At 39.5% G+C, this 27,104-nt stretch overlaps 1 protein-coding gene and 1 pseudogene across 4 annotated transcripts in view; both read left to right on the top strand.

The window, feature by feature from the left end:
• Fam149a (family with sequence similarity 149 member A) overlaps positions 1-15,319 on the top strand; it is a 36,863-nt gene extending 21,544 nt beyond the window's left edge. For all 4 annotated transcript variants that reach the window (XM_048330331.1, XM_048330330.1, XM_048330333.1 and 1 more), the window contains exons 4-14: positions 1,309-1,451; positions 2,798-2,923; positions 3,592-3,762; positions 5,136-5,326; positions 6,254-6,408; positions 8,967-9,070; positions 9,529-9,738; positions 12,273-12,393; positions 13,548-13,676; positions 14,009-14,087; positions 14,962-15,319. In XM_048330331.1, coding sequence (XP_048186288.1) covers positions 1,309-1,451; positions 2,798-2,923; positions 3,592-3,762; positions 5,136-5,326; positions 6,254-6,408; positions 8,967-9,070; positions 9,529-9,738; positions 12,273-12,393; positions 13,548-13,676; positions 14,009-14,087; positions 14,962-15,035 — 1,503 coding nt within the window. In that variant the 3' untranslated portion in view covers positions 15,036-15,319. The remainder of the gene's footprint in view (positions 1-1,308; positions 1,452-2,797; positions 2,924-3,591; positions 3,763-5,135; positions 5,327-6,253; positions 6,409-8,966; positions 9,071-9,528; positions 9,739-12,272; positions 12,394-13,547; positions 13,677-14,008; positions 14,088-14,961) is intronic.
• Positions 15,320-19,727: 4,408 nt separating this feature from the next.
• LOC125339375 lies at positions 19,728-20,400 on the top strand (annotated as a pseudogene).
• The last annotated feature ends 6,704 nt before the right edge of the window (positions 20,401-27,104 follow it).

Here is a 27,104-nt window from a genome sequence, read left to right as displayed (position 1 = left end):
TTTGAACTTGCAATCCTCCTGTCTCCATTTTCTAAGTGCTGGGAATACAGATGTGTGCCACTGTCATCTATTTAGTAATTCTTTTATTACTCAAAGAATCTTGTTCTTCTTTATAAAAAGCATTGCCTACACTCGTGTATCTGTAGCCACTTACATGTAAAAATATTAAAATAGGAAAATTCAGACAAAGCATAAAGATCACTAATACTCTCAGCGACAAACTTTCTAGAGTCTTAGCTAGTGGAGGTTTTGTTTTCCCATGTCACAACTCAGCCCTTAGAATGTTACATGCAATTTCTCTATGGCTGGAAATTCTAGTAGAAGATCCTGGCCATTTCTTATTAAGAAGTCAAATAAAAGAATCATTTTGGAAAAGTAACAACTATGAAACATTTCTGTAACCGAAGAATATCTCCCCAATATTCTGAACTGGATATTTTGCTTTCTTTCATCTTTTAGCCCTAGGGAAACCATGACCTTGAACCCCTCCTTTGGGTCTGTGTAACTGTGGGAATCTTAGCTGGGTGGGAGTTTAGTTCCAGCTCCAGCTTTGCTGGGAACTCAGCTGCCTCCCCACACTCCACCCAGTGCGGCTGCCTCACCCCTTCCATGACCCTGTGCATCATGGGATGCAGGTTTGGTGAAGCCCATCTGACTATGGGAGAGACTTCACTACACATCTTGGGAGTGCTACTTTTACTACCTTGCTGGTCCTCCTTCTTTGCTTCCCATCCTCTGGCCTCTTAAAATCCATACCACTTTACCTAACTGGGGATAATTTATGTCTGTTTTATTGATTAAAATAACTTTAGTGATCCAATGTACAAAAATAATTTCTCTTCCTATGGTACCATCAGAAAAGAATAGCTTGTAGTGTGTGTGTGTGTGTGTGTGTGTGTGTGTGTGTGTGTGTTTGTGAACTATGTGGAGGATATGGTCTGTCTGTGTATATCATATATATATGTGAGTGTGTGTGTGTGTGAGAATATGTGTATGTCTATGCAAACAAGTGATGTTTAGATCAACATGAGTATCAACACTGGTAACTATATAGGAAGTCCTAACTCTCCTAACTTATGTTATAAAAGTTATCTCTATTTAATCATTAAGGAATATGAAGCTCCAAACAAGATGTGATTGGCCAGAAAACAAAAACTCTTTGCACTGGTTCATCTGACTGAAAAGCCCACCACATTCTTTCCCCTTGTTTGAACCCTCCCGGATATATTAAGTCTTTTACAACATAAACCTCATCCATTGGAGAGCCTGGTGTTTCCTGTCATCACTAAACATGCATTTCTGTTTCAGGAATTTGACAAGGTCAATGCACAGAAGGTGCAGCAGCTGTTCTGGGAGGTGGAGGAAATGTTGTTTGAAGGGAAAGTGAGCCCCCAAACCCAGAATCTGCTGGCCGAATGCAGCCAGTGGGCAGAAAGATCTCTCCATCTGAGGTAGGGGGCCATGCAGAGAAATGCTCTGAAATGCCCTTCTGATTGATGGCTCCTTCTGAAATGATTTGCTGAGTCAAAATACATAAGCAGAATGTGGTCCTTTCTGACAAGTGACATCATTTGTTTTGGCTCTGGAGGGGGACATTGACACATGCCAATATGGGAGAAGATCTGTGTCATTCTCAGAAGAGCTTGATATGAACAACAAATGCTAGAATGTTAGAAATGGTTTTTACCTCCTCATTCTCTCTCCAGGAGCATAGAGCATTCGGCCTCCCTGGGAACACAAAGGAGGCTAGAGTGGGAAGAGTTCTGATTTTCTGAAGGAGTAGATGTGCTTCTCACCTCCTCACCTCCTCACCATGCCCCATGGAGGGAAGCCCAATGCTTATCTTTTTGTAATATCAAAAACTGAGATTATGGAGTGGGTGGGGAGAAACTCTGCTTTCTCCACCCTGCCAATCCACAAAGGGGAACCTTTTCTCAGTTCTTGTGCATTCCTCTGCATTATATATCTCTGGAGACTGATCTAGAACATTTATCTAAATGCTCATGAGTTTCCTGATTAGCTTGATGGTATAATTTACAAAATAAATGTCTTAGATGTTCATAGTGACACATGCCTGTAATCCCAGCACCTGGGAGGATGAGGCAGGAGGATCTTGGGCTTGAAGCCTTGGCTATAACCTCAGTGAGTTCTAGATTAGTCTGGGCTACATAGGGTGACCTTCAACAGAAAGTCTTGGCCAAGTAGGTAGATGTTCCCCCTCCCCCATCCTTCATAATCTCCTGCCATAAGGAAGGCAATGTGTCTATTGAATATTAATTATAGAGATGTGTTTTTCTGGGGACAGTGTAGCTAGCCAATGTCAGGAACATAGGCTATTCCTGTTGCCTTTATTGTACATTTTAAAATAAATATGAAGAAAGGAAGATGGCCCAGTGCACACTTGTATGGGGTTTCAGTCATTTGGTTGTATTAGTTGACATGGGTGGAGTGCATATCTGTCATGAGCTTCACCTTAGGCACCTGTGTCTATCATATATCAGCTCTAAGTTATTCATCCTTCTGGTCGGGTCATTAAGATCCTGTTTTGTTTATGAAAAGCAAATATCAATTGAAATAAGTGGCTGAGAGAGGCAGAGAACTTAGTCCTCACTCAGTCCAAAGTCAGAAAGACTATCCTGTCCTCCCGAAGCCCAGGCTTTCTCCACCACCACCATGCTTCTCATGGGCAAATTCTAACAAGTGACACAGTGATTGCAATCTCCTCTTCAAGTCATGTGGCATGGTTCCCCTGTTCGATGGAAGGTAGGAGCAGCTTTGTTGTTTCACCCCTTTACAGGGTGTTAGGAAGACAGCTCATACCCCCAACTGATGAAGGCTTCCGGCACTTCCAGGTGAGGGAGGCTGCTTCCACCCACCACAGGCCTGAACCTGCTGCCTCTGAGCAGAGTGGCAACGTCAGAGAGTAAGTCTTCCTATGTCACTTTCAACAATGCTTCTTTAACTGTACTGTAGTTATTGTCTTCATATTGACCACTATTGGTCTCACCCAGTAGTCTTGGATCCAACAGATACTCAAATTTCAAACTCAATGAAAGACACAGACAGAAGATGTTTATTTATAAGATGCTTGTAGATACTAGCAGATGTTGTTGTTGTTGTTGATGATGATGATGATGATGTGTGTGTGTGTGTGTGTGTGTGTGTGTGTGTGAAAGAGAGAAATATGGAATATGCTCACGTGCACTTGGAGTTAGTTTCAACTTTTGAAGCCAACAGAAAAAGTGGCCTATATATAGTAGAAAAGAGAGCTTTTTCTTGTCCCTCCTCCTTTACTAACAGATTTTTGATAAATCTCCATCAGCCTTCATACATATTTGGAGCTGTGTGGTTGATCTTTCTACTGCAAAGAGGATACAGACATGTAGAATAATCCAGGGTTTCAAGAAACCCTTAAAATTCCAATGCTATCTCTGGTAAATGCTTTAAGGATGTGAGTTTGGGCAGAGGCACTCTTGAATGATTTTGCATTTGAGATTCTGTACTTTGTGGAGAATTGGAAGGTTCACCACAGTCAGTCTAGCATCCTATTGCTCTACAAATTCCCATGTGGGCTCTGTTTTGTCCTCACAGGTTGTGCATCTCTGGCTGTCAGATAGTTCCAGCTGCCCTCCCACCCTCTGCTCTGCCAGGCCCTGAGGGCACAGGACTTGCTGACCTCCAGGCATGGCCATCCCTGGGAGAAGAAGTTTACAATGAAGATGGGAAGATTGAAGAGTATTTTGCCTTTGATGGAAAAGAAGAGTAAGTTGAATTTATATGGCATTGGTTTCGTAATATAGCATTAATTTATTTGACATTCGTTTTATTATATGCTCATTAATTCTTTGTGTATTCTTTACTTAATTGAAAGATTTCTACTCTTTGAAAAGCAGTAGACACCTCAGAGTTTTCATATTGCTGGCAGGGACCAAGCACAGGCCAGAACAATACTCACAGTAGGGCTCTAGGCCCTAACAGTAACATTCAGTTTACCAATCAAAAGGGCAGGAGGGTCCCATCTCTGCACAAAAGGCATGGTTCATTCATAAATAAAAAAACTACAAGTGTAATATAATAAAAATTTGTCTCCAGTCAGGTGCTGGTGGCTCAAGCCTATAATCCTAGCACCTCGGGAGGCTGAGATCTGAGGATCTCAGTTGAAAGTCAACCTTGGCAGAAAAGTTCTTGAGACTCTTATTTCCAGTTGACTACCCAAAAGCCACAAATGGAGTTGTGGCTCAAGGTGGTAGAGCAATAACTTTGTAGAAAAGGTCAGGGACAGCATCCAGGCTCTGAGTTCAAGCCCCAGGACTCATGGGTGTGCATGCACATACCTATGCATCCACACTCACACTCACACCCATACTAACACACACACAATTGTCTCATGATTGAAGTTGGTACAAAGTAAACAGGTTCTAAAATAAGGCTTGACAAATACAAGGAAATTGACATGTCAAACATCTTTTCTGATGATAATGGCGTAAAATAGAAATCATTAGCACATGGAAAATTAATCAATATGTAGAAATTAAAGATTGTTCTTCAGGACTAGTGGGTCAAAGCAGGGGGTAGGGAGATAATAGGAAAAGATTTCAAGACAAAAATAAATGGACATACAGCACCCCGAACTTATGGGATACAATACAAGTGGCTCTAAGAGGGAAGTTTATAAAAATAAATGCCTGCATTAAAAAAAACAAAGATCTCATATAAGTAAAGTAAACTTACATGTGATGGGATGAAGTTAAAAAGAATAAATTAAGCTCAGTTAGTAAAGCTAGTAAATAATGGAGATCAGAGTCTCTAGTTAAAAGAGTACAAAATAATTAGAACAGATCAATGAAGTTAAGAGTTACTGAAGCTAAGGGTTGCTTTTTTATTCTGCTCTTTCTCCTAGCTTTATTGAGGCATAATTTATAAATAAAAATGTACATATTTAAAACAATAACATTGTGCTGCTGTTTTATAAGTATGTTGTGTGTATTAATAAAAATAAATATGTAGATGCTCGCAGGACAGATTAAATATTCAGGTACCAAGTAGGTAGGTAGGTAGATAGAGAGACGATAGATTGATTGATTTTAACTTTAACCATACTTACTTTCCTAATTAAAATGGTGTTTCATCCTCAGTGGTGATGAACTTCTGGAACAAACATCAGCTCATCATGGTAGGAAGTGGAATAAACACGGGCTTCCTCCTATTTCTCCTCATGACTGTATCAAAGATGCGGTGGCAGCAGAAATATTTGATCATGTCTGGAAAAATGTGGTAGAAATACTCCAAGAGCTGATTAGAAAAACCTGGGAAGCTACAGTCACAGGTACTTTTCTGTTAAATTGAACTTACTAAAATGAACAAAAAGGGGCATTATTGGCTTGGGAAGTGGGCTTTCTGCCTTTATTTTATTTTATTTATTTTTGTCAATCATGGGGTTTTTGCTCAAAGCCTGGTCACTGTCCCTGACCTTTTTTGCTTACGGCTAGCTCTCTACCACATTGAGCCACAGTACTACTTCCAGTCTTTTGGGTGATTAATTGGAGATGAGTCTCATGGACTTTCCTGCCTGGACTGGCTTTGAACCACCATCTTCAGATTTTAGCCTTGTGAGTAGTTAGATAGCCACTGGCGCCTGCCTTCTATCTTTATTCATGGGTGACCTGTAAACATTTTTTTCAAAAAGAACATTCTTGTTTTGGTGTTATCAAAACAATACACATACATTGTAAAATAAAAACAAACAACAAAAACCAGAAATACACAAAGTAGAATACACTTTCAATTGTGGTTAAAAACAACCTACCTAATTCTAATAATTGGATATTTCTTTTTAATTACTTATAAATAAAATACACACATAACTAATTTCATGATTGCTTTATTTATCTTCAACATATGAAATGTTCAGTCCTAGAAATACTGGCAGTGGGCATTAATGACTGATTTGATGTTGCCAGATAGAACTGGCAATAATAATCACATGGACTTGAATTCGGTTGTTTGTCCAAAGGGACTAGTTGGACTTTTATAAAGTATAGAGACTAATGTATAAAGTCAGACCTTGCTCTGTACCTTGTTTGTCTACTTGCCACTTCCAAGAGCACCCCTGAGTCGACTGTCTTGCGGAGGTGGTGGGGGATAACTGTTCTCTACTGCAGTGCTCTGTAATCAGAGGCCGCACAGGACCTTGACATTTTAATGCTTGTGTGAGGTAGTCTGATGTTTCTCAATGATTTTGCTGTTGACACAGGGGGAAAAAAGCAGAATGAAAAACTGAAAGTAGCCGAAAACAGATCTTCAAATGTGTTCATCTCCCGTATTAGCACTGAGGTGGCCAGCGTCCCCCCATCCAGAAGTTCTGAAACTCGTGGCATGTCGCTAGCCTCTCATCTCCACCCTCCTCAGGTACCCCAATGTCTACCCGCCTCTCCTCCCCTCTCTTCTCAGGTGATAAAAAATGTTAGTCTATTTAGTTCTGTTAAATCAAAGTATTTGCATGTTCATCAATAAGTTAAAATATAATATTTTAATTTCTTTTATATTATATAACTTAATATAATATATAAACTGCAATATTTAAACTTAAAATATAATTATTTTAACTATGTAATGATTAATAGACTCACTACATTCTTTGTATACTAGCATATATTAACTGTAAAAAATGTTTTATTGAGTTTTCAGTATAGTTTTAGTGGGTTATGCTATTTTCACACATATATACTTTATACTTTGATCGTATTTACCCCATCACTCTCATTGATTCCCTTACACACTCTCCCTTTACATACACAATCACCACATTCTTTATTTTTAAATTTTGTTTATTTATTTATATATATTTTGTCTATGTTGTACCAAGGAACCAAATCCAGGGCCTCATGCATGCTAGGCAAGCACTCTACCTCTAAGCCACTTTCCCAGCCCAATCACTACATTCTTGGTGAACACTTAGACACAGCTTTGATAAGTGGGACTATTTTCTTTCTTTTTTCTTTGAGAGAAAATCAAACACTTTCTTAAATTCCTAGCCAATCAATGAATACACATTGGATTCATTGAGAATTGATTGCTTGTATAAAATATACCATATTTAATATGTATTGGAGATGTATAGATGAATAAAGCACAGTGTCTGACCTAGTCAAACAAAAATTGTAGCAGAAGGTCAGATGTAATACGTTCTGTAAGGGATATGCAAAACATAGCATTGTAGAAGAACCAAGAAGTGAATGACTCATGCTGATTGGAGGGCGAGGACTGATCGACATGGGAGCAGAAATTTGAAAAGATGAGCAGAGATTTGTAGGTAGGAACGCTGGTCGATTGACTTCAGGCTGGGCAAAAGTATGAGTTTGTGAAAGATGGAAGTGTTTAGGGAACAATGATTAAACTGAAGGAAGGTTAGCAAACACAGGGTTTTGAAGTCCTGAGGCCTATTTTGATCATTTCAACTTTTCTAAACTTCCTATACGTGTAATGGGCACAATAATATACACTGTCTATGAGATTGCTGTGAATATCAAATCAGAAACATATGAGAGCTCCCAACACTGAACCAGACATATAGTAGGCATGCTGTAGCTTTCCTTAGGATTGTGTCTTTACTCAAAGATCTAGTAGTAAGTGAAGCTAGAAGGATTCATTGACTTGTGGGCAATCTTCAGGGTGCCTATGGAGATTGAGCATCCTATTTCACATGGCCTATCTTATTGGGGGTGGAGCAGAGGAAAGGTTCAAATAGAGTTCCTGGTCCTAAACATTATTTACAGTTTAGTTGGAGAGTCAGGCCATGTCTCTCTCCGCCCAAATTGACAATGTTGTTGATAATAAATAAGATGTCTAAGAGTTTGAACATCGCATATAGAATACAAGCTTGGAGGTTGACATCACCATTGATTAGTTTTGTGATTTCAAATCAGTCCCTTTCTTCTAAAATCTTTCATTTTACCTGGTGCAGGTGGCTCATGTCTGAAATCCTACCTACACAGGAGGGTGAGATCTGAGGATCACAGTTCAAAGTCAGCCCCAAGCAGAAAAGTTTATGAGAGTCTTATCTCCAGTTAGCCACCAGAAAGCCAGAAGAAGAATTGTAGCTCAAGTTGTAGAGTGGTAGCCTTAAGAGAAAACTCAGAGGCAGCTGGGTTCAGGACAGCTAGGCCCTGAGTTCAAGCCGCAGTTCAAGCTCAAAACAACAAAAACTAAAAACCTCCATTGATTATATACCCATGCAGTAAGAAGCTGCGAGAATCAAAGTAAGACTTTTAGTACAGTGTTAGTTTTTATAATCAAATGCTAATTAATACTATAAACCATGTCATATTTTATAACTATATGTATTAAGTTCTAGGGGGTTCAGAGGAAAAAATATACCTTTCATGAACTAATCATAAATTGAGCTCTAAATGTTAGGTTATATTTATTAACACTAAAGGAAAGGTTAAAGCTATGTACAAGGCATAGTAACAAAAGAGTAAAAAAATCCTAGATGGAAGGAACCAGGCCTGAATATGCAGAGTGTGGCTCAGGGAGCAGTAGATAAAATGTCATTTTCTAAATTTGCTTTACTTTCTAGTGTAAAGGTTTCTGAGTAGTTAATTGGAGAGAAGAGTCTCACAGAGACTTTTCTGCCTGGGCTGGCTTTAAACTGTCATCCTCAGATCTCAGCCTCCTGAGTAGCTAGGATTACAGATGTGAGTCACCAGTGCCAGGGTAGTGTACAGGTTTTTATCCATCACATCCATTGAGAGAAAAATTGGGGGTTGTAATCTACTTATCGGATGCTGTCTCTATAAACCAACCCACTCAGTTTAGTAGGAATAGAAATGTTAGGAAATTTTATAAATAATACTCCCTTTCCTAAGTTTAGCCATATCATGCCATTTGCTTCATGCTAATTTCTGACTGGCATTGGAATGGTACTGGGTATCTTTAAAATTTTAGTTTCTTTTCTCTTTTCTCAGATCCATCGCTTCTCCAACAATTTCTACAATGATCTGAATGGGGTGATGACAATTCAAGCCAAACCACTCCAGCAAAGACCTACCTATTTCACAGATAGAACACAGTATGTCTAAGGAAAACCCTGCCACTTCCCACTCCATATAACCCCTGAGCACTGAAGATCTCAGGGGCACGAAAGAGCAAGAATGCCTTTTAGTTTCACCCTCTAAGTGAATTGCAGGGGCAAATGCAGGCAGGCAGCATGTGAGAATAGACAATTTTGTCTCACATCAACCACAAAATAATTTCTGCTGAAGTTAGATTGGGCATGGTGTAGCTGTAAATTCTCAGATTCTTGGGCTTTATTCTACAGACAATGAGAAATTTAGGTCTTTTTTCTTCTTCCCTGTGGTTGATTCTGCAGTGGAATGATGGTAGTCTGACCATTCCTTCAATGAATGCCCAGGGGAATGTATTTTGGGTGCTGACATTCTAGTAAGCAGTACTGTGGAAAGCAGACATCATTTTCCCCAATCTGTAGGCACTTACAGATAAATAACTAATAGGACTTCCCGCTTGTAGGAATGAACAAGAAGACAGATTATCTGGTGTGGGGGCCAGTGCTCTTTCCTCTAACCGGCCCCGCCTGGGACGAATCTCAGATTCTCGTGGTTTACAGACTTCTTTCAAGAAAACAGCAGTGCACAGGAGACTCCCTTCTCTGCCTTCAGAACCACAGAGACTAAAAACCCCCAATGTATACAGTGATGAGATTCTCAGAGGAACCAAACTGTGAGTCTTGTTTCTTTCATCATCAACTAAAGGCCATAGGGATAGACACACTTGTCAATTGGGATTGATGGCTTATTCTGGACAAAGATTCCTCTATCTGATTTTAGCCAGATGCTCTTTTGATGACTTCATGTACTTGAGTATTTACCACCAATTTTGACTAAGTGGCATATATAGCTATATACTAAATTGTAGCTCAGGTAAATTGATGGTGGGATGATATTGGGTGAATTCAGTAGCTTAATCTGTAACACTAATCATTAATGCTCTTTTTTTTTTTTTTTTTTTTTTTGGCCAGTCCTGGGCCTTGGACTCAGGGCCTGAGCACCATCCCTGGCTTCTTCCCGCTCAAGGCTAGCACTCTGCCACCTGAGCCACAGCGCCCCTTCTGGCTGTTTTCCATATATGTGGTGCTGGGGAATCGAACCTAGAGCTTCATGTGTAGGAGGCAAGCACTCTTGCCACTAAGCCATATTCCCAGCCCCATTAATGCTCTTAAGTTATCACTAAAATGTGGAAATGGTCTCATAACATTAATAGTTTTTATAATGTACAATTATGCACTGCGTAATAATATTTCAATCAACTACACAACAGTTATTTGGTGGTAGTCATAGGTTGATGTTGCCTAGTGACATCAAATCTATGTTTGCAGCTGTGTTTGCACTGGCACACCCTGTCATCCTCTCAGGATGACAAACCTGCCTAAGGATGCATTGCTCAGAAAGTACTTCTATCAATAAGCAGCATAAATATACTAAAAAAAGGGGGGGGATGTAAGATGGGGTATCTTGAAATGCACTAATAATGCTGGAGGGAGACTGAAATAGAGGATCATTTAATTTTAGCTCAACCTGGGTAACATGGCAATATTCTATCATCTATCCCTATTAGGTTTTATTTGGCTTCTAGGAAGTACTCACCTTATGTAGGAGTTTCAGAAATAGTTTTGAGGACAGATGTGACATCTCTCTACAGATGTGGTATTGTTTTCTGTAAACCCAGCACTCATAAGGCTGAGGCAGAAGAATTCTAGGTCTGATGCCAGTCTATGGTATATTGTAAGACAATCTTGAATTGAAGAAAGAGGGTAAGGAGGAGGAAGAAGAAGAAAAAGTAAAAGAAGAAGGAAAAAAGAAAGGAGGAAGAAAGCAGAAGCAGAAGAAGACGAAGAAGAAGGAGACAAAGAAGAAGGAAGAAGAAGAAGAAGAAGAAGAAGAAGAAGAAGAAGAAGAAGAAGAAGAAGAAGAAGAAGAAGAAGAAGAAGAAGAAGAAGAAGCAGCTTTGACTACTTCAGGAGCAGGAGGAAGAGGAGAAGGAGGAAGAGGTAGAGGCGACAGGGAGGAGGAGGAAGATGGGGAGGAGAAGCATCATCTTGGACCTCAGTAATTAATATCAAGATCCTTACCTAAGTAAAAAGCTAATAGTCTGTCACTTTGTCACAGAATTCTGAAGGACCATTCTGGACAATTTCTGTTCTTAGTAACATCTGAGGTTTATTGTTTTCTTTATTACCAACACTAGGAAGATGGGGAGTTACCTGTAGAGGGGCTGCTTTGCGGACCACTGCAGGAATTGGAGGACTAAGCAGCTTTCAACAATCATTCTCAGTCACTGAGTTTTTTACCAGTGCATTCCCAGTACCACTTCTGGCTTTGTTTAGGCTAGTCTTTTACAGTTTTAGAACTGATGTTTCCAACTGTATAGTTAATGTTTAAAAAACATTTCTCAGCTGAGTTCCAGTGGCTCACACCTATAATCCTAGCTACTCAGGGGGCTGAAATTTGAGGATCACAGTTTGAAGCCAGCCCAGGCAGGAAAGTCTGTGAGACTCTTATTTCCAATTAACCACCAGAAAACTGAAAGTGGAGCTGTAGTTCAAAGTGCTAGAATGAAAAAGCTCAGGGATGTTGCCTAGGCCATGAGTTCAAGCCCCACAACTGACAAAATGAAACAAAACATTTCTCTTTCTTTTATTCTCAGCATGACCAGCTCCTATTCCTTCTTCACCCCAACGTCAATTGATAAGCATTCTATGGGCTTTTTTCTTCCTCCCTCTAACCTGGGTTTCTAGTCAGACTTTGACCCAAAACCCTCTATATTTTCTATCCAAATAAACATAGACTCTCCAATTGTACATTTCTCTAAGTCTTATCTTCTCTCTCTGTAGACCAACGTGTCATTTTTCTGTCTCATGGTTATGAAAATAACAAGGTTATTTTTAATAACTTCTCTGGTTCTTAATGGGGAGGAGCTAGATCTTCAAAACCTCTGTGCTCTGTATATTTCCTAATGTAGCTGTCTGCTCAGAGAGTCCAGATTGACGGTCACAGTTCAACTAGGTCAATGTCACTGGACTGGGGGGTTCCTGCCTCATATTTATCTTCCCAAACTTCCTTGGTCTCAATGAGTGTTGCTTTAGGAAGGCAGACTGATGGTAGCGCAAATTGGGAGCCTCATGATCGTATGTGATCTAGTCTGTGTATGTGTGGGTGCGTGGGTGGGTATTCAGTGGCTTCTTGTTGTGTTTACAGGCAGACTTGCGTAGATCACCTGTCTTCCCCAACAGTTCAAGCCTCCCGGAACAGATTACCCCCAATAGTCTCAGAAGCTGGGGAACAGAACACAGCAGTTTCTGGATCTCGCTTTGTTTCTGTAAGACAGATTTCATTACAAATTCATTATATAGTCAACCATTTAGATAATCTGTTGGAAAACAAACAAAAAACAATGTTGGCATTTCCAAGAGAAGTCAGTCACATTAGCCAATGAGCTGAGTAGTTGTATTCAACATATCATTATATATGTTCACCAAGAGTTTATGAAAGTTTACAGGAATCCTATGAGGATTTACACAGGGAATGCAAATTAATTCATCCTTTTGTGAAGTGAAATTGGCTTGCAGTAAATAAATCACAAAGACCAAGTGTCTAAGGAAAGACACAAACCTTAGGTCTAAAAATGAGCAGATCTCTCTGGATCCTTCTATTCTGACAGCATGGCCTGGTAGAGATTACTTTAATCTCTCTAAACTTAATTCCCTCATCTGTTCAAAGGTAAACTCATTCCTATCTCAAGGAATTATTATATAAGGATTAGATGGAATCATAAATTTTAAATAGAGTTTGGTATAAATGAGAGCTCAGTAATGATTACCATCATCTTTTCTTTTATAACCTCCCACAGCTAACCTTTGCCATGTTTATTTCAGCATGAACTATCTCCACACATGGTCCTTCCTCCTTAGCAGTTTAGAGAGATCCAGGGACATCCATAGTCTGTTGTATGGATAACCAGCCTTCTGCCAGACTGATTGTGGCCATTCATTCACTTCACCTGGACTCAAGTTACTCTTACTGTATAATACCCTATCATATAATGCTCCCCACTGAGTTAGGACAGGAAAAGAAAGAATAGAGGGAAGGCATTTTCTTGCAGAGCTTAAACACAGCAGTAGAACCTGTCTTCAGAAGGCAAGAGGAAACTTTAGGACTTAGGCAATAAGAGAAGACCAACACCACATAAAGAAGGCTGAGGGTTCCCAAATTCAGAATTACATTGCTATTAGAATTTAATATCAAGAACAAGGATTCTGGTCTGCTTTTACCTACTACAGTAATGACATTCATAGGGTTAAGAGTTGCATACTTAAACATATTAATGTACTTCCTTAGTAGACTTGGCAATATTGAAATAAAAGCTTCAGAGTCAATGAATAGTAAATGAGTGAACACTTGCAGCATGTAAATTATGTTTTGACTGAAGACTGTGTATATATTTTAAACAAGAGCACATTGTCCCCCATTTAGTACAGAGGAAGGCACCCACAGAACCGTGTACTGAGTGCAGTGCCTGACAGCACAGAGCGTTCGCCTCTTCGAGAAAGAACCATCACCCTGGAACAGCTTTCAAGGCCCAACACAACTCATACATTCCGGGTAGGATTCACAGTTTGATTTTTTTTGGGGGGGGGAGGGGCCAGTCCTAGGCCGTGAACTCAGGGCCTGAGCACTGTCCCTGGTTTCTTTTTGCTCAAGGCTAACACTCTGCCACTTGAGCCACAGCGCCACTTCTGGCCAGTTTCTGTATATGTGGTGCTGAGGAATCGAACCCAGGGCCTCATGTATACGAGGCAAGCACTCTTGCCACTAGGCCATATTCCCAGCCCCAGTTTGATTATTTTTTAAATATTAAAAAATATTTAAAATTTTTTTAATTTAATATTAAAAAAAAATCAAGTTCATTGCTCATTTTGTTTTTCTCTTTACAGTCAGATACATCTCGGAAAGGTTCGTTGAATTCCATGGAATTTGCTGGTCATACATGGACGGGGCAAAGTCTTTTAACAGGTCAGCTTGTCCTATTTATGAAGATAATGTAGTAAACTGGGAATGATAGTGCATGCCTGTAATCGCAGCCCTTGGAGGCTAGGGTAGGAGGATGGTGAGTTCTACCACTGCGCATACACCTCCAGCCCAATGTGTCCTTGTCTCAATAAATTTGAGATCATTATGAGGTCTTCTTTAAGTCTATAAAAGTGCTCAAGAGAGTCTAAGTGATCTCCTATAATTATAAGGGTTTATATTCTTTTTGGTCTGATAAGAAGATATATGACCACATTTGTTCTTTGATAGGAAAAAATTTTTGTTTAATTCCCAAAGATGGTAAGGTGGCCATCCTCAATAGCAGGAAGGAATTTTTACAGCAGAAGGTACTGCTTTCCTTGGGAAGGTGGTGGCCCAAACCAAAGTCTGTGCAGGAAAAATCTCATACAAATTCACTATTTATGGGAGAAAGCATCTCACACGGGACGGTAATTTCTTTGAGGGGGCTTCTTTTTTCTTAGTATAATACACGTTGTTGTTTGGTGGTGGTGGTGGTGGTGTGTGTGTACTAGGCCTTGAACTCAGAGCCTATGTACCGTCCCTGAGCTTTTTGTTGCTCAAAGCTAGCACCCTGCCACGTAAGCCACAGCTCTGTTTCCGGCTTTTTTTGGTTAGTTGGAATTGAGAGTCTCACAATTCTCAAATCTCAGCCTCCCGAGTTGCATGTATAGGCATGAGCCATCCATACTGGGCTGGGGATTTTTGTTTTGTATATGATTAATTCTTCATTTATTGTATCAAAATAGGTTTAATCTACATAGAATGTACAAAAGAATCCCTTTGAGATGTTGAACTTTTATCATGGTAGTGAGACTTACTTTTTTGGTTTATGTTTTAGGTTCACAATATATGCCTAAATCTTTTCAGAGGACAACTCCAACTTCGAGAAAGAGAATGCACGTGGCATCTTGATACAGTGTGTCCCAGACCTATGGACTCATTGGGGCCTTCAAACTCTCAACCCACCATTTTCACTTGAAAAGTGGAAGAACAAGTATTATTATTATTATTATATACACATATATTATATATACATATATACCTATGTATATATATATGCATATATAGTATATAAATAAAATCTACTTGTCTTACATTCTGACATGTGAGACTTCCTGAGAGAAATGTAAACCAATAAGTTAACATAATGTTTTCATTGTACAGAGAATAAAAGTTGAAATGACTAATCTTTGCTGGAAGGTTCTTCAGGCTTTTTTCAGAATACCCTAGATTAAGTCTTCTCATTTGGTCATCAGAAAATTTATATGATCATGCATTTGCATTCTCACAATATATAGGCATGTTAAGTAAAATTATGCCATTTTTGTAACTTTACACTTTGATAAAAATTTCGTTTGGTTCCTATGCTCTTAATCCATCAAAATACAGATCATGAACAGATATTATTTCTTTAAAAAAGTAGTAAAATTATGTTTGAGACAGTCTGCCTATCTGAAAGAGATGTTGGTTGTTGTAACCACTGTGCTGAGTTTCTTATACCTTTGGGTAAAAGCACCCCTGAACCTCTGTGAGAAATGTCAGTGGGTAATTTGAAGCTACTATTGTGCAGAACACAATAGTAAACTAGCTCTCACTGTCAAATTCAGACAGACCATTTAGAAAACATCCCAGATATGTTGATATTTAAAACTGAACATAAGCATAATTAAAATCTAGGGCACATGGCTGTCTATTTCCTATGTCATGTGTATTGTCCACCCACTAGAGGATTTGCTTTGAGCATCCTCCTTCTTGCCTCACTTCCTGACCTGTGGTCAGATGACACCTCTGACCCCCTCACCTCTGTCCTCTTGTTCTGCTTGCTTCTCTTCAGAGCGTGTATCACTTGCTATACCAAGTGAAATGGAGAGTGTGAGAGAAATATTAGTTAGAAGGAGGTACCTTTACAGCTATTTAAATTCTTAGAGTCATTTTCATATTCTCATCTCTCAGCCTAATTCCTTTTTTTTCCTAGCAGATAATTCCCTTTTATATCTAATTTGCCTGATGCCAAAACAAAACTTGATAGACAAACATAGAAATATGTACCATCTAAATGATAAATTATTTTCACACATTTCTGGCTGAAAGCAGTGGAGATCATTGTCAATTTGCTTAGAGATGTTTGAACATTTTAAACTATACTGAGGTTAGAATTAAGTGTTGTTACACTTTATCATAGAATGACAAACTCCGTTTGTTTTAGTTTCTTTTTGTGCTAGTCCTGGGGCTTGAACTCAGGGCCTAAGCACTGTCCTTAGCTTTTTTGCTCAAGGCTACCACTCTACCACTTGAGCCACAGCTCTACTTCCAGAATGACAAAATCGAAGTGGCCTCCACTCCTTTGTGAAAGATTGTAGGCTTTATGTCCTCCACCCCACCATCCACAGTGTTGAAACAGATGAGGAGTAGAAAAGAGGAGAATCCCCACCCCCAGGAGCACCCTCTCTCCAGCTCTGGAGAACAGGGTTAGTTTCCCACATCAAGCAGACCAAGCCATGTTGAGAATTTGTTCAATCATTCCCCAACACAACCAATGAAAACTTGTAAAATAACACAGGAGTCTTAATCAAGCAATTGTCCAGCAGGAAGAACTTCTAGATAGGTAAGTGTTCTGGTTCTATGCACCCAGGGACATGGGTGAGTTTCTCTCTGGCCAGTGCTTACCGCTATAACACAGGTCCACTCTTCTCTCACACTTGTTTAGGTTGCTTTATATCAAGTTCAAGGTACCATTCAGTGACACCTCCTTTCACCCCAAGCTTCTTAAAAGAAGACAGTATACTGTATATATGTGTATTAGAACTAGGGAAGGGCAAGGGAATACCCAAATTGAGAGACAAAGACAAAAAGACAAACCATTCCAAAAGCAATACTTAACAAAACCATTTGGTGAAAACAACTGTATAACTCAACGTGGGGGGGAGAGGAAAAGGGGAAGGGGAGAGATGGGGGAAAATGAGGGAAGAGGTAACAAGTTGGATAAGAAATGTACTTACTATATGCACAGCTTAACTCTTCTCTCTGAAATTATCGGGTCAAAACACTCATATTTTAGTTATACATGTTAAATGCTTTTAACATAAATTTATAGGACAAAAATGCTATAAATTAATAAAGTATAAAATTATTGGTAAAGTTAAAAGAAAAGAAATGTACTCACTACCTTACGTATGAAACTGTAACTCCTTTGTACCTCACTTTGTTTGTTTTGTTTTTTGCCAGTCCTGGGGCTTGGACTCAGGGCCTGAGCACTGTCCCTGGCTTCTTTTGCTCAAGGCTAGCACTCTACCACTTGAGCCACAGCCCCACTTCTGGCCGTTTTCTAGATATGTGGTGCTGGGGAATCGAACCCAGGGCTTCATGTATACAAGGCAAGCACTCTTGCCACTAGGCCATATTCCCAGCCTTCTGTACTTCACTTTGACAATAAAGAAAAAGAAGACAGCACATGGTCCAGCTAAATGAACAATAAGATAATCTGTCCAGGACAAATGACTTTGTTGGTTTTTAGTGAACCATTGAATCTATTTGATGGTAGCTATACATTGCTTGACACAAGAGGGTTAAAAGTGAGAACACATTATTTAAATATTATTAAAAATAGAACCAGCCACAACAATTTTGAAATTTCTCCTACAAAATTTTGATTGGAAGATAAAGTATCATTAGAGATCGTAGAGGGTTTGGGGCTCTTCTTGAGTCTAAAAGGGGTCTTTATAAAATGTATTTTTACATGTGTCTTAAAAATACTTTGCTTCTAGGTTAAATGAAGTTTAGAAGTCAGAAAATAATGTTTATATCAAGGATGGTGCTTTTTAATCTAAAAAGTTTCTGGATAATGTTTTTCCAGTCTTCTAATTTGATAATTGAGTATTTTCTTACCATTTCTGTAGTAAAAGGTGAATTTAATTGGTCCTGAGATTGTCAAATGCAGATTAGTGACTACACTAGTTAAAATAGCTGCTTATGTATCCCAAACCACAGAAGGGAGTGAAAGAATTAAAAAAATAAGCTCAGAAAGTATAAAGTAGCTTTTTCTCTCCCTTCTCTCCTTTCGGTTCCCTTCTCTCCCTTCTCTCTGGCCATGGATCACCTTGGCCACAGGCCAGCTGTTCGGTAATAAACTTTTCTCTCCTGCCTGAATACCATGTGGCATTCTCCTTTACCGGCTACCTACTTTAAAAAAAACCTAACAACAACCTTGGTTCTAACCTTTAGGGAAGAATAGGAAACTAGGGAGCCAGGCTTCTTAGGAGGCTGATATCTGAGGATCAAAGTTTGAAGCCAGCCCTAGCAGAGAAATCAATCTGTGAGACTCTGATCTCCAATTAACTAGAAAGAAAGAAAAAAAGCCAGGGGCTGGGGATATGGCCTAGTGGCAAGAGAGCTTGCCTCGTATACTTGAAGCCCTGGGTTCGATTCCCCAGCACCACATATACAGAAAATGGCCAAAAGTGGCGCTGTGACTCAAGTGGCAGAGTGCTAGCCGTGAGCAAAAAGAAGCCAGGGACAGTGCTCAGGCCCTGAGTCCAAGGCCCAGGACTGGCAAAAAAAAAAAAAAAAAAAAAGCCAGAAGTGGAGCTATGACTCAAGTGGTAGAGTGTGAACCTTGAGCGAAAAATCTAAAGGAGAGCAGCCTGTCCTGAGTTCAAGCCCCAGCCCCTACATAGCAATGAAAAAGAGAAAAGAAAAGGAAGTTGGAGAAATACCAGAAGGTAGAGGGAAGGTGAATATTGTGGGCTCCAAGGCAAAAGAAGTTTGGATAGGGATTAGGATTTGTGTATTGAAAATGATAAGAAAACCAGTGATCACCACAAAGGAACTATCCTAGGCTCGTCCCTGTGGAAGAGGTATCATCTGCTTTGGAAATAACTTGTTTACCTCTAGCCCTGTGTGGAAGCAGGGGGTTTCTGTGGTAGCCCAGGCCTCAGGTTCTGGCCTTTTCCCTCACATCAGCATTTGGAAAGCAGATTAGGGGATGTACCTCCAGGAAAATATCCTCACCCCCAACTTCCTTCCTATAGAGAATTTTCAGCTCTTGAGGTTCGTGCTGGGAGGGGACTTCCAGTCAGCCGGGGATTTAACTAGATCCTCAGAGACTCAGTCTTTCTGATACAGGAAGTGCTAGTTTGGTACTAAGAATCGGAACCTAGGTTTCCATATCTGTGTTTTTATTGGTGAGGGGCAATTTGGCTGGAAAAATGAAGAGCCATGAAAGCTAGCAGAGAAGAGAGAAGCCAGAGATTGATTCTCTCTGTTTGTCTGTCTGTCTGTCTGTCTGTCTCTCTGACTCTTCCCTGTCTCTGATTCTCTCTGTCTAGCTATCTTTCTATCATCTATCTGTCTATCTATCCATTCATCTATCTATCTATCCTCTCTCTCTCTCTCTCTCTCTCTCAAGGGACTAAGTGGTGACTTGAGCAGTAATGACCTGAAGAATACATTGTTGCAAAGCCTACAGCAGCCATCTCTGTGGGACTTTCCATAAAGGAATCCTTGCACAGAGATTTCTGGAACCTAGGAATTTCCCAAGTTAACTAAGGCACCGACCTGGTAGCTTTCATAACCTCAACTGGCCCCAAGAGAGCCATGTGAGGTCACATGGGGCTGAGCACTCTGTTTCAGTGCATCCATGCTGCCGCTGAGCTGCTCTACCCCTTCAGCTGGGCACACACCTCAGACCTACATTTCTGTCATCCCAGAGAGTCGTCTGGCCACTGTCTGCTGCCCCACCCCCTTCATGGTTGGAGTGCAAATGCGCTTTCGGCAGGAGGTGATGGACAGCCCCATGGAAGAGGTGCTGCTGGTGGATCTTTGTGAAGGAGTCTTCTTATTGTCAGTTGGTGATGAAAAAGACATCCGACCGCCAGGCTTCAGGATGACATATTAGCCTCCCTTGGTCAGGGGATCAATGAGTTAAAGACTTCAGAACAAATCAATGAACATATTTCAGGCCCTTTTGTGCAGTTCTTTGTCAAAGCTGTTGGTCACTGTGCTTCCTACATCAAGCGAGAGGCCAATGGGCAAGGCCACTTCCAAGAACCGGCCTTCTATAAGGCTCTGACTTCCAAGACAAACCGGTGATTTGTGAAGAAATTTGTGAAGACTCGGCTCTTCTCTCTTTTCATTCAGGAAGCTGAGAAAAGCAGGCATCCTCCTGCAGGTTATTTCCAACAGAAAATACTTGGATATGAAGAACAAAAGAAACAGAAGAAATCCAGGGAAAAGATGTGAAATAACAGCTGTGGTGAGCAAGAGAGACTAGACCTGCAGGCTCATTGTGCACTGAGGTCCTGCCAGTGTGCTAGGAACGGTGGAGCTCTCAGCCCCTAGAACCCACAGCCTCCTTCCCAATCCTGGTGACCAGTTCTTGCTGTAAACTGGTGTGTAGAGTTTGAGATCTCTGTTCTCAGCTTTGGAAGGACTTTGAAGGCTTGACCTCAAGTTCACAGAACTGGCCTAAAGCTGCTTTTAAAAGATTTTGCAGAGGTGACAGTGAGAAACAGTAATTACAGGTGTTGTAGGTGCTTGGTTAGAAGCTGCTACAACTGCCATCTCCTAGGAACCACTATTAAAAAATTCTCAACAGAGAAAGCTGTTGGGACCAAAGGCTTAAGTCTATAGACATTCAAGATGACTAATAAAGATGAAAATGTTACTGTTAAAAAAAAAGAAAGTATTAAGTATACTAGAAAACAGCTGAATTTAATAAATTAAATATAAGTGAAAATGTCTACATTCATACTATTCTGAACTAAAACGGACTTCCTATAACAATTGAGAGGTATATTTTAAATATCAAATTACTTCAGTATATTTTTATTGCCACTGTTTTCTCATAACTACAGATGATTATTGAGGGTATTTGATTTTTTAATTTTAATAAAACATAAGTGTTTAAAGAGTTTTCAAAAATTTATTGTATTGTAAAAGCATCTTTACATTCTTAGTATATGTAATCTGGGTAATAACCTCTCACTTTACAATTTTTAATACAAAGGAATTAAATTATTTCTAACTACATAGTGAATTAAAAATATATGTTCACACAAATGCATATTTATTTCAGTTATGAATACTCCAATTGAATAGTCCTTTGTTTCAGACAGTAATATGGTAATATGATAATTATTGTGTATTATAATTTTATCAACTATCAGATGCTTTGTATAAAGTGTTATTAGCACTGGCATTAACAACACAAAATTATTGCCTAAAACAATTTAGATTATAGTGGTATGTATTTTGCCTGAATGTACAATAGTTATTACTAAAGATTGAAAGTAGTGTTTGTGGGAGGGAGGATGATAGCAGAAAAAGGATACTGATTTTGGGCAGTGTATGTTGTGTGCATATATTTACATGCCACACCAAACATTATCAGTATGTATCATTAATACATATTAGTGAAAAGTTGAAAAACTTACTATCGTCAATTAGTTGCAAACAATGAAACAGTTTGAGTAGTATGCTCAAGAAAATAGAGGAAAAACACACAATTTTTTTTCAAATTTTTATTATCAAACTGATGTACAGAGAGATTACAGTTTCATACATTAGGCATTGGATACATGTCTTGTACTGTTTGTTACCTTGTCCCTCATACCCCCCTCCCTCCTCCCGCTTTCCCTTCCCCCCCGCCATGTGTTCAGTTCACTTACACCAAACAGTTTTGCAAGTATTGCTTTTGTAGTTGTTTGTCTTTTTTTACCCTGTGTCTCTCAATTTTGGTATTCCCTTTCAATTTCCTACTTCTAATACCAGTATACACGGTTTCCAATATACTCAGATAAGATTGAAGAGATAATGTAGGTACAACCACAGGAAGGTGATACAAGAACATCATCAATAATAGAAGCTACAGATACAGATGGGAAGTTGAAAGTAGTTACAACTGTGATATAACAATCGTTTCCATAACATGGAGTTCATTTCACTTTGCATCATCTTATGTGATCATAATGGTATAGCTATTGGGCTCTTGTGATGCTCTGCTATGACTTGCCTAAACCTGTACTAATTATTCCCAATAAGGGAGACCATAGAGTCCATGTTTCTTTGGGTCTGGCTCACTTCACTTAGTATAATTTTTTCCAAGTCCTTCCATTTCCTTACAAATGGGGCAATGTCATTCTTTCTGATAGAGGCATAAAATTCCATTGTGTAAATGTACCACATTTTCCTGATCCATTCGTCTACTGAGGGGCATCTGGGTTGGGTCCAGATTCTAGCTATGACAAATTGAGAACACATAATTTTTAAAAGGAACTTGAATCTGACAAACAATTCATTTGAATTTATAGAACCAAAGATTAAAATGACTGCGCTTGATAAATTAATTGCTACATTTAGTAGCAGATTTGAACACCAGAATATTAGTGAACTGAAAAATGACTCTGGGCAATGGAATGAGGTAGACCTCATTCTAATGGTATGATGTATATCTCTGTAATCACATGACTTCTGACAAGTGGCATTGTGGTATTATTAAGGGGCAATATCCTCTTAAGATTGGTGAACTGCACCAACACAACAATGTTCATCGCAGCACAATTTGTCATAGCGAGAATCTGGAACCAACCCAGATGCCCCTCAGTAGATGAATGGATCAGGAAAATGTGGTACATATACACAATGGAATTTTATGCCTCTATCAGAAAGAATGACATTGTCCCATATGTAAGGAAATGGAAGGACTTGGAAAAAATTATACTAAGTGAAGTGAGCCAGACCCAAAGAAACATGGACTCTATGGTCTCCCTTATTGGGAATAATTAGTACAGGTTTAGGCAAGTCATAGCAGAGCATCACAAGGCCCAATAGCTATACCCTTATGAACACATAAGATGATGCTAAGTGAAATGAACTCCATGTTATGGAAACAATTGTTATATCACAGTTGTAACTACTTTCAACGTCCCATCTGTATCTGTAGCTTCTATTATTGATGATGTTCTTGTATCACCTTCCTGTGGTTGTACCTACACTATCTCTGTAATCTTATCTGAGTATATTGGAAACCGTGTATACTGGTATTGGATGCAGGAAATTGAAAGGGAATACCAAATTTGAGAGACACAGGGTAAAAAAAGACAAACAACTATAAAAGCAATACTTGCAAAACTGTTTGGTGTAAGTGAACTGAACACCTCCGGGGGGGGGGGGGGAAGGGAAAGGGGGAGGAGGGAGGGGGGTATGAGGGAAAGGGTAACAAACAGTACAAGACATGTATCCAATGCCTAACGTATGAAACTGTAATCTCTCTGTACATCAGTTTGATAATAAAAATTTGGGAAAAAAAGATTGGTGAACTGGATATTCATATTTTTAAATGGATACCTTTCTGCCTTGTGCACATGTTCACACAAAGACATTAATTAAGTAGTTGGGTCCAAATATTAGAGACACAAGTATTTAGCTTATAAAAATTAATGTGGGGGGTTTTCTTTCTTTATTCTGTGTTGGAAGAAGGTATTCTGAACATGACATCATAATAGGAACGTAATAAATTTAAGTTTTAAAGCATTCTATTCATACAAAAACATCATGAATAGAATGATGAACAAGCTACTGAGGAGGAGATATTTGCACTATGCATTTGTCAAAGGACTTACAATCACAAACACATACAGTAATTTGTTCTTTTAATTTTACAAGTATGGAGTTGTTTCCGATCACTATGTGTTAGTTCAATGTGAAACCACTTAATAGGCACTTTTTTCGGAATCTTATGTAAATGTGTTCACATCATGAACCACTAGGGAAATGAATATTAAAATTTCAATTTTGCATACACCTAACTGAATAGCTTTATTTTTTTTTTAAAGATAATACCAAAAAATTGGCAAATACATGGAGCAATCAGAATCATTGTAGATTCGGACACTGGTACAACTTTCGAAATTAGCAGTTACTACTAAAGCTATGTATTTTACGAAGCAAATCTACTCCTTGACAGGTATTCAATAGAAATAAATAAATATGCATATCAAAAGCAATGATACAAGACTTGCTATTCAGAGAAGTTTGAAACAAATCCATAATGGAACATATTAAGTTTTGAAAATAAAGGAAATACTGCATGCAGCAATATAGATCCCCTCACAGGCACACTGAGGTTAAGAAGGTATACACAAGTACATGCAAGGTGAGCACATATTTTATAGTATGACCTGGTTGTAGCTTCAAAAATGTGACTACTTTTGTCCACACACTTTGATGACAAAGTTTTTAATGATTTGATCTATATAAATCTGCAGATAATATAGCTCTATATGGTTTCTATATATAATTTATAACATATGTATTATATAATGTAATATATGTATATTACATATTGTTAGGTAATATTCCAGATTTATATGTTTCTGGGTGAATATATATGTTCTAATATATGTACATACCTGTGTGTATGTATTATATATATATATATATATATATATATATATATATATATATATATATATACAGAGAGAGAGAGAAGGAGAGTTCTATATTCACCCAGAAATGTGTTTGCATAAAAGTTTTCATTTGGGAAGTCATATCAAGTGGCTGACATTTTTAAGAAATGAAAGTATCAACATTTTCAAAGATTTTCTGTACTTTATAATCCATTGTGACTCTTGATTTTAACCTTCAAAAGCACCTATTTGAAGCAGTGGAAAATACAAAGCACAGACTTTGACCACAGAAAGATCTTGTGAGTGTAAAGGGTGTCTTGGAACACTCAGCCCATGTCTGGGGAGGGGAAGCAAGAGACACTTCCGGCCTAGTATCATGAAGCTGACAATCTAAAGAGGTGACCAATGTGGTGGATCGAGTGCCTTCACATTAACAACAACAAAAATTTGCTACAAAGAACATGGTTACATTTTGTGGTCAGTGCCTGGAGTTGTTACTAGGCTGTCCTGTAAGAAGGCCATGATATGCAATTCTAAAACTCTTAGCCTTCTACCTGCTTTATCTGAGATTTTGCATTCCACCATCATACAAGAGTTCGTGACTGCTAACCAGACACTTGGGTTAAGATGATTGGCGGAACAAAGAGGCAGGGTTTTATTTCTCTATCCCTTCCCACTGAATACTGAAGTATCTCCTCACCTCACTTCCATACAAAGTGCCCTAGACAAGAAGAAACACTTTTAAGCCAGGTCTCCAATAGGTTGCTCCACTCTACCTGTGCACATGACCTTGTATTGTCAGTGACCCAGTGCTCAGACTAGAGACACTGATGGCTTAGAACGCCTCCCACCCCTCCTACCTTAGAAGCATTTCTCTGCAGGGCTCTTATCTGTTCTCTTTACTGAGGGGAGTGCTTGTTGCTATTTGTTGTCTGGGTAGATTAGTGGCCAGTCAGATATGGGTATATCTTTGAATTTTTTGGCTATAATTGACCTTACAGCTCACCCACAACCACTTAGTAAGGAGGAAACAAAAACCCACAAGACAAATGTCATTATATAAAACAGAGGAAATTTTTAAATTAAGAAGTATCAAGGGCTGGGGATATAGCCTAGTGGCAAGAGTGCCTGCCTCGGATACACGAGGCCCTAGGTTCCATTCCCCAGCACCACATATATAAAACGGCCAGAAGTGGCACTGTGGCTCAAGTGGTAGAGTGCTAGCCTTGAGCGGGAAGAAGCCAGGGACAGTGCTCAGGCCCTGAGTCCAAGGCCCAGGACTGGCCAAAAAAAAAAAAAAAAAGAAGTATCAAAGTGATTCAACAGAACAGAATGGAGTGTCAGTTTCCCTTCTCCATTCCCACTATTTATTCTGGTTTGTTTGTTGAGAAGGGGTCTTACTGTGCACCCCAGGCTTGCCCTGAATTTTTTATCCTCCTGCAAAATCTCCCTCTTGAGTGTGGGGATTGCAGGTGTGTGCCACCGCACCCTGAGTGAATGCAGGCATGTGACACTGCACCTTGAGAGAAACCTTTTAACCCACTATTAATAGTAATGTATTATGTCAATTGTATGTAATATATGGCTACATAAACAATATAATGTATTGCTTCTATATGTGAATGCAGTATTAATAAAATACTTGATAAGAATGTAATTATAGAAAGAGGATTATACTGGATATGACCTTAGTGTTGATATGATTTATAATGCACAAAAGGAAAAGAAGGCAGCATAGCCCCCCCAAAAGAATGTAATTATATATATTACATTATAAACCTTGCCATCTTTTTTATTTTTTTTCACTTAATGCCCATGTATTACTTTCCACATCAGCACATACAAAAGATAGCAGAAAATAACACAAAGTAGGAGAAAAGTATTAGGCATATTTTCTGCACATTAAACAGCCCTTGTACCTGGAGTTGGTGGATCACACTTGTAATCCTAGCTACTGAGGTGGCTGAGATCTGAGCATCAGGGTTCAAAGCCAGCCCAGGGAGTAAAGTCTGTGAGACTTTACCACCGGAAAACCTGAACTGGAGCAGTGACTCCAAGTGTTAGAATACTAGCCTTGAGCAAAGAAGGTCAGGGACAGTGCACAGGCCCTAAATTAAAAAAATAAATGTAATTACAGAAGTACTTAATCTAAACCTCCCGTAGCTCTCCTGCTTCCCAGTCTGGCCCACATTAGCAGGTGGCTCTCCTCCCGCGGTGTCGCTTAAGGTCAAAACCAGGGCACTGCTCTGGGCCTTGTGGCAGGAAGCCAGGGCCACTAGGCGCCTGCGCGCCGGCCAACACCCGCCCCGCCCCCTCAGCTAGCGCCCAGGGCTGAGGTTAGCGCTCCCAGGCTCCTAGGAATTTCCCTCCAACTGCTGCCCCGTTGTGATCCTAACAAGATTGCAACTACAGCCAACATCCCCGCACGCCTGACATGAGTGTTCCTCATTCCTAGCTCAGTCTACGCGGAGGCGGGGGGGGGGGGGGGGGGGGAGGGGAGGAGGGCGGCACAGGGCTCCTGGGGCCGGCGACTTTTAGTTCGAATCTCCTCTCCCTCCCAAACCACCCTAGGCGCGTC

The sequence above is a fragment of the Perognathus longimembris genome, chromosome 21, assembly GCF_023159225.1.
Source record: "Perognathus longimembris pacificus isolate PPM17 chromosome 21, ASM2315922v1, whole genome shotgun sequence".
Taxonomy (NCBI): Eukaryota; Metazoa; Chordata; class Mammalia; order Rodentia; family Heteromyidae; genus Perognathus; species Perognathus longimembris.
Note: the sequence above shows the minus strand (reverse complement) of the source record. Positions and strands in the feature narration are given on the sequence as shown.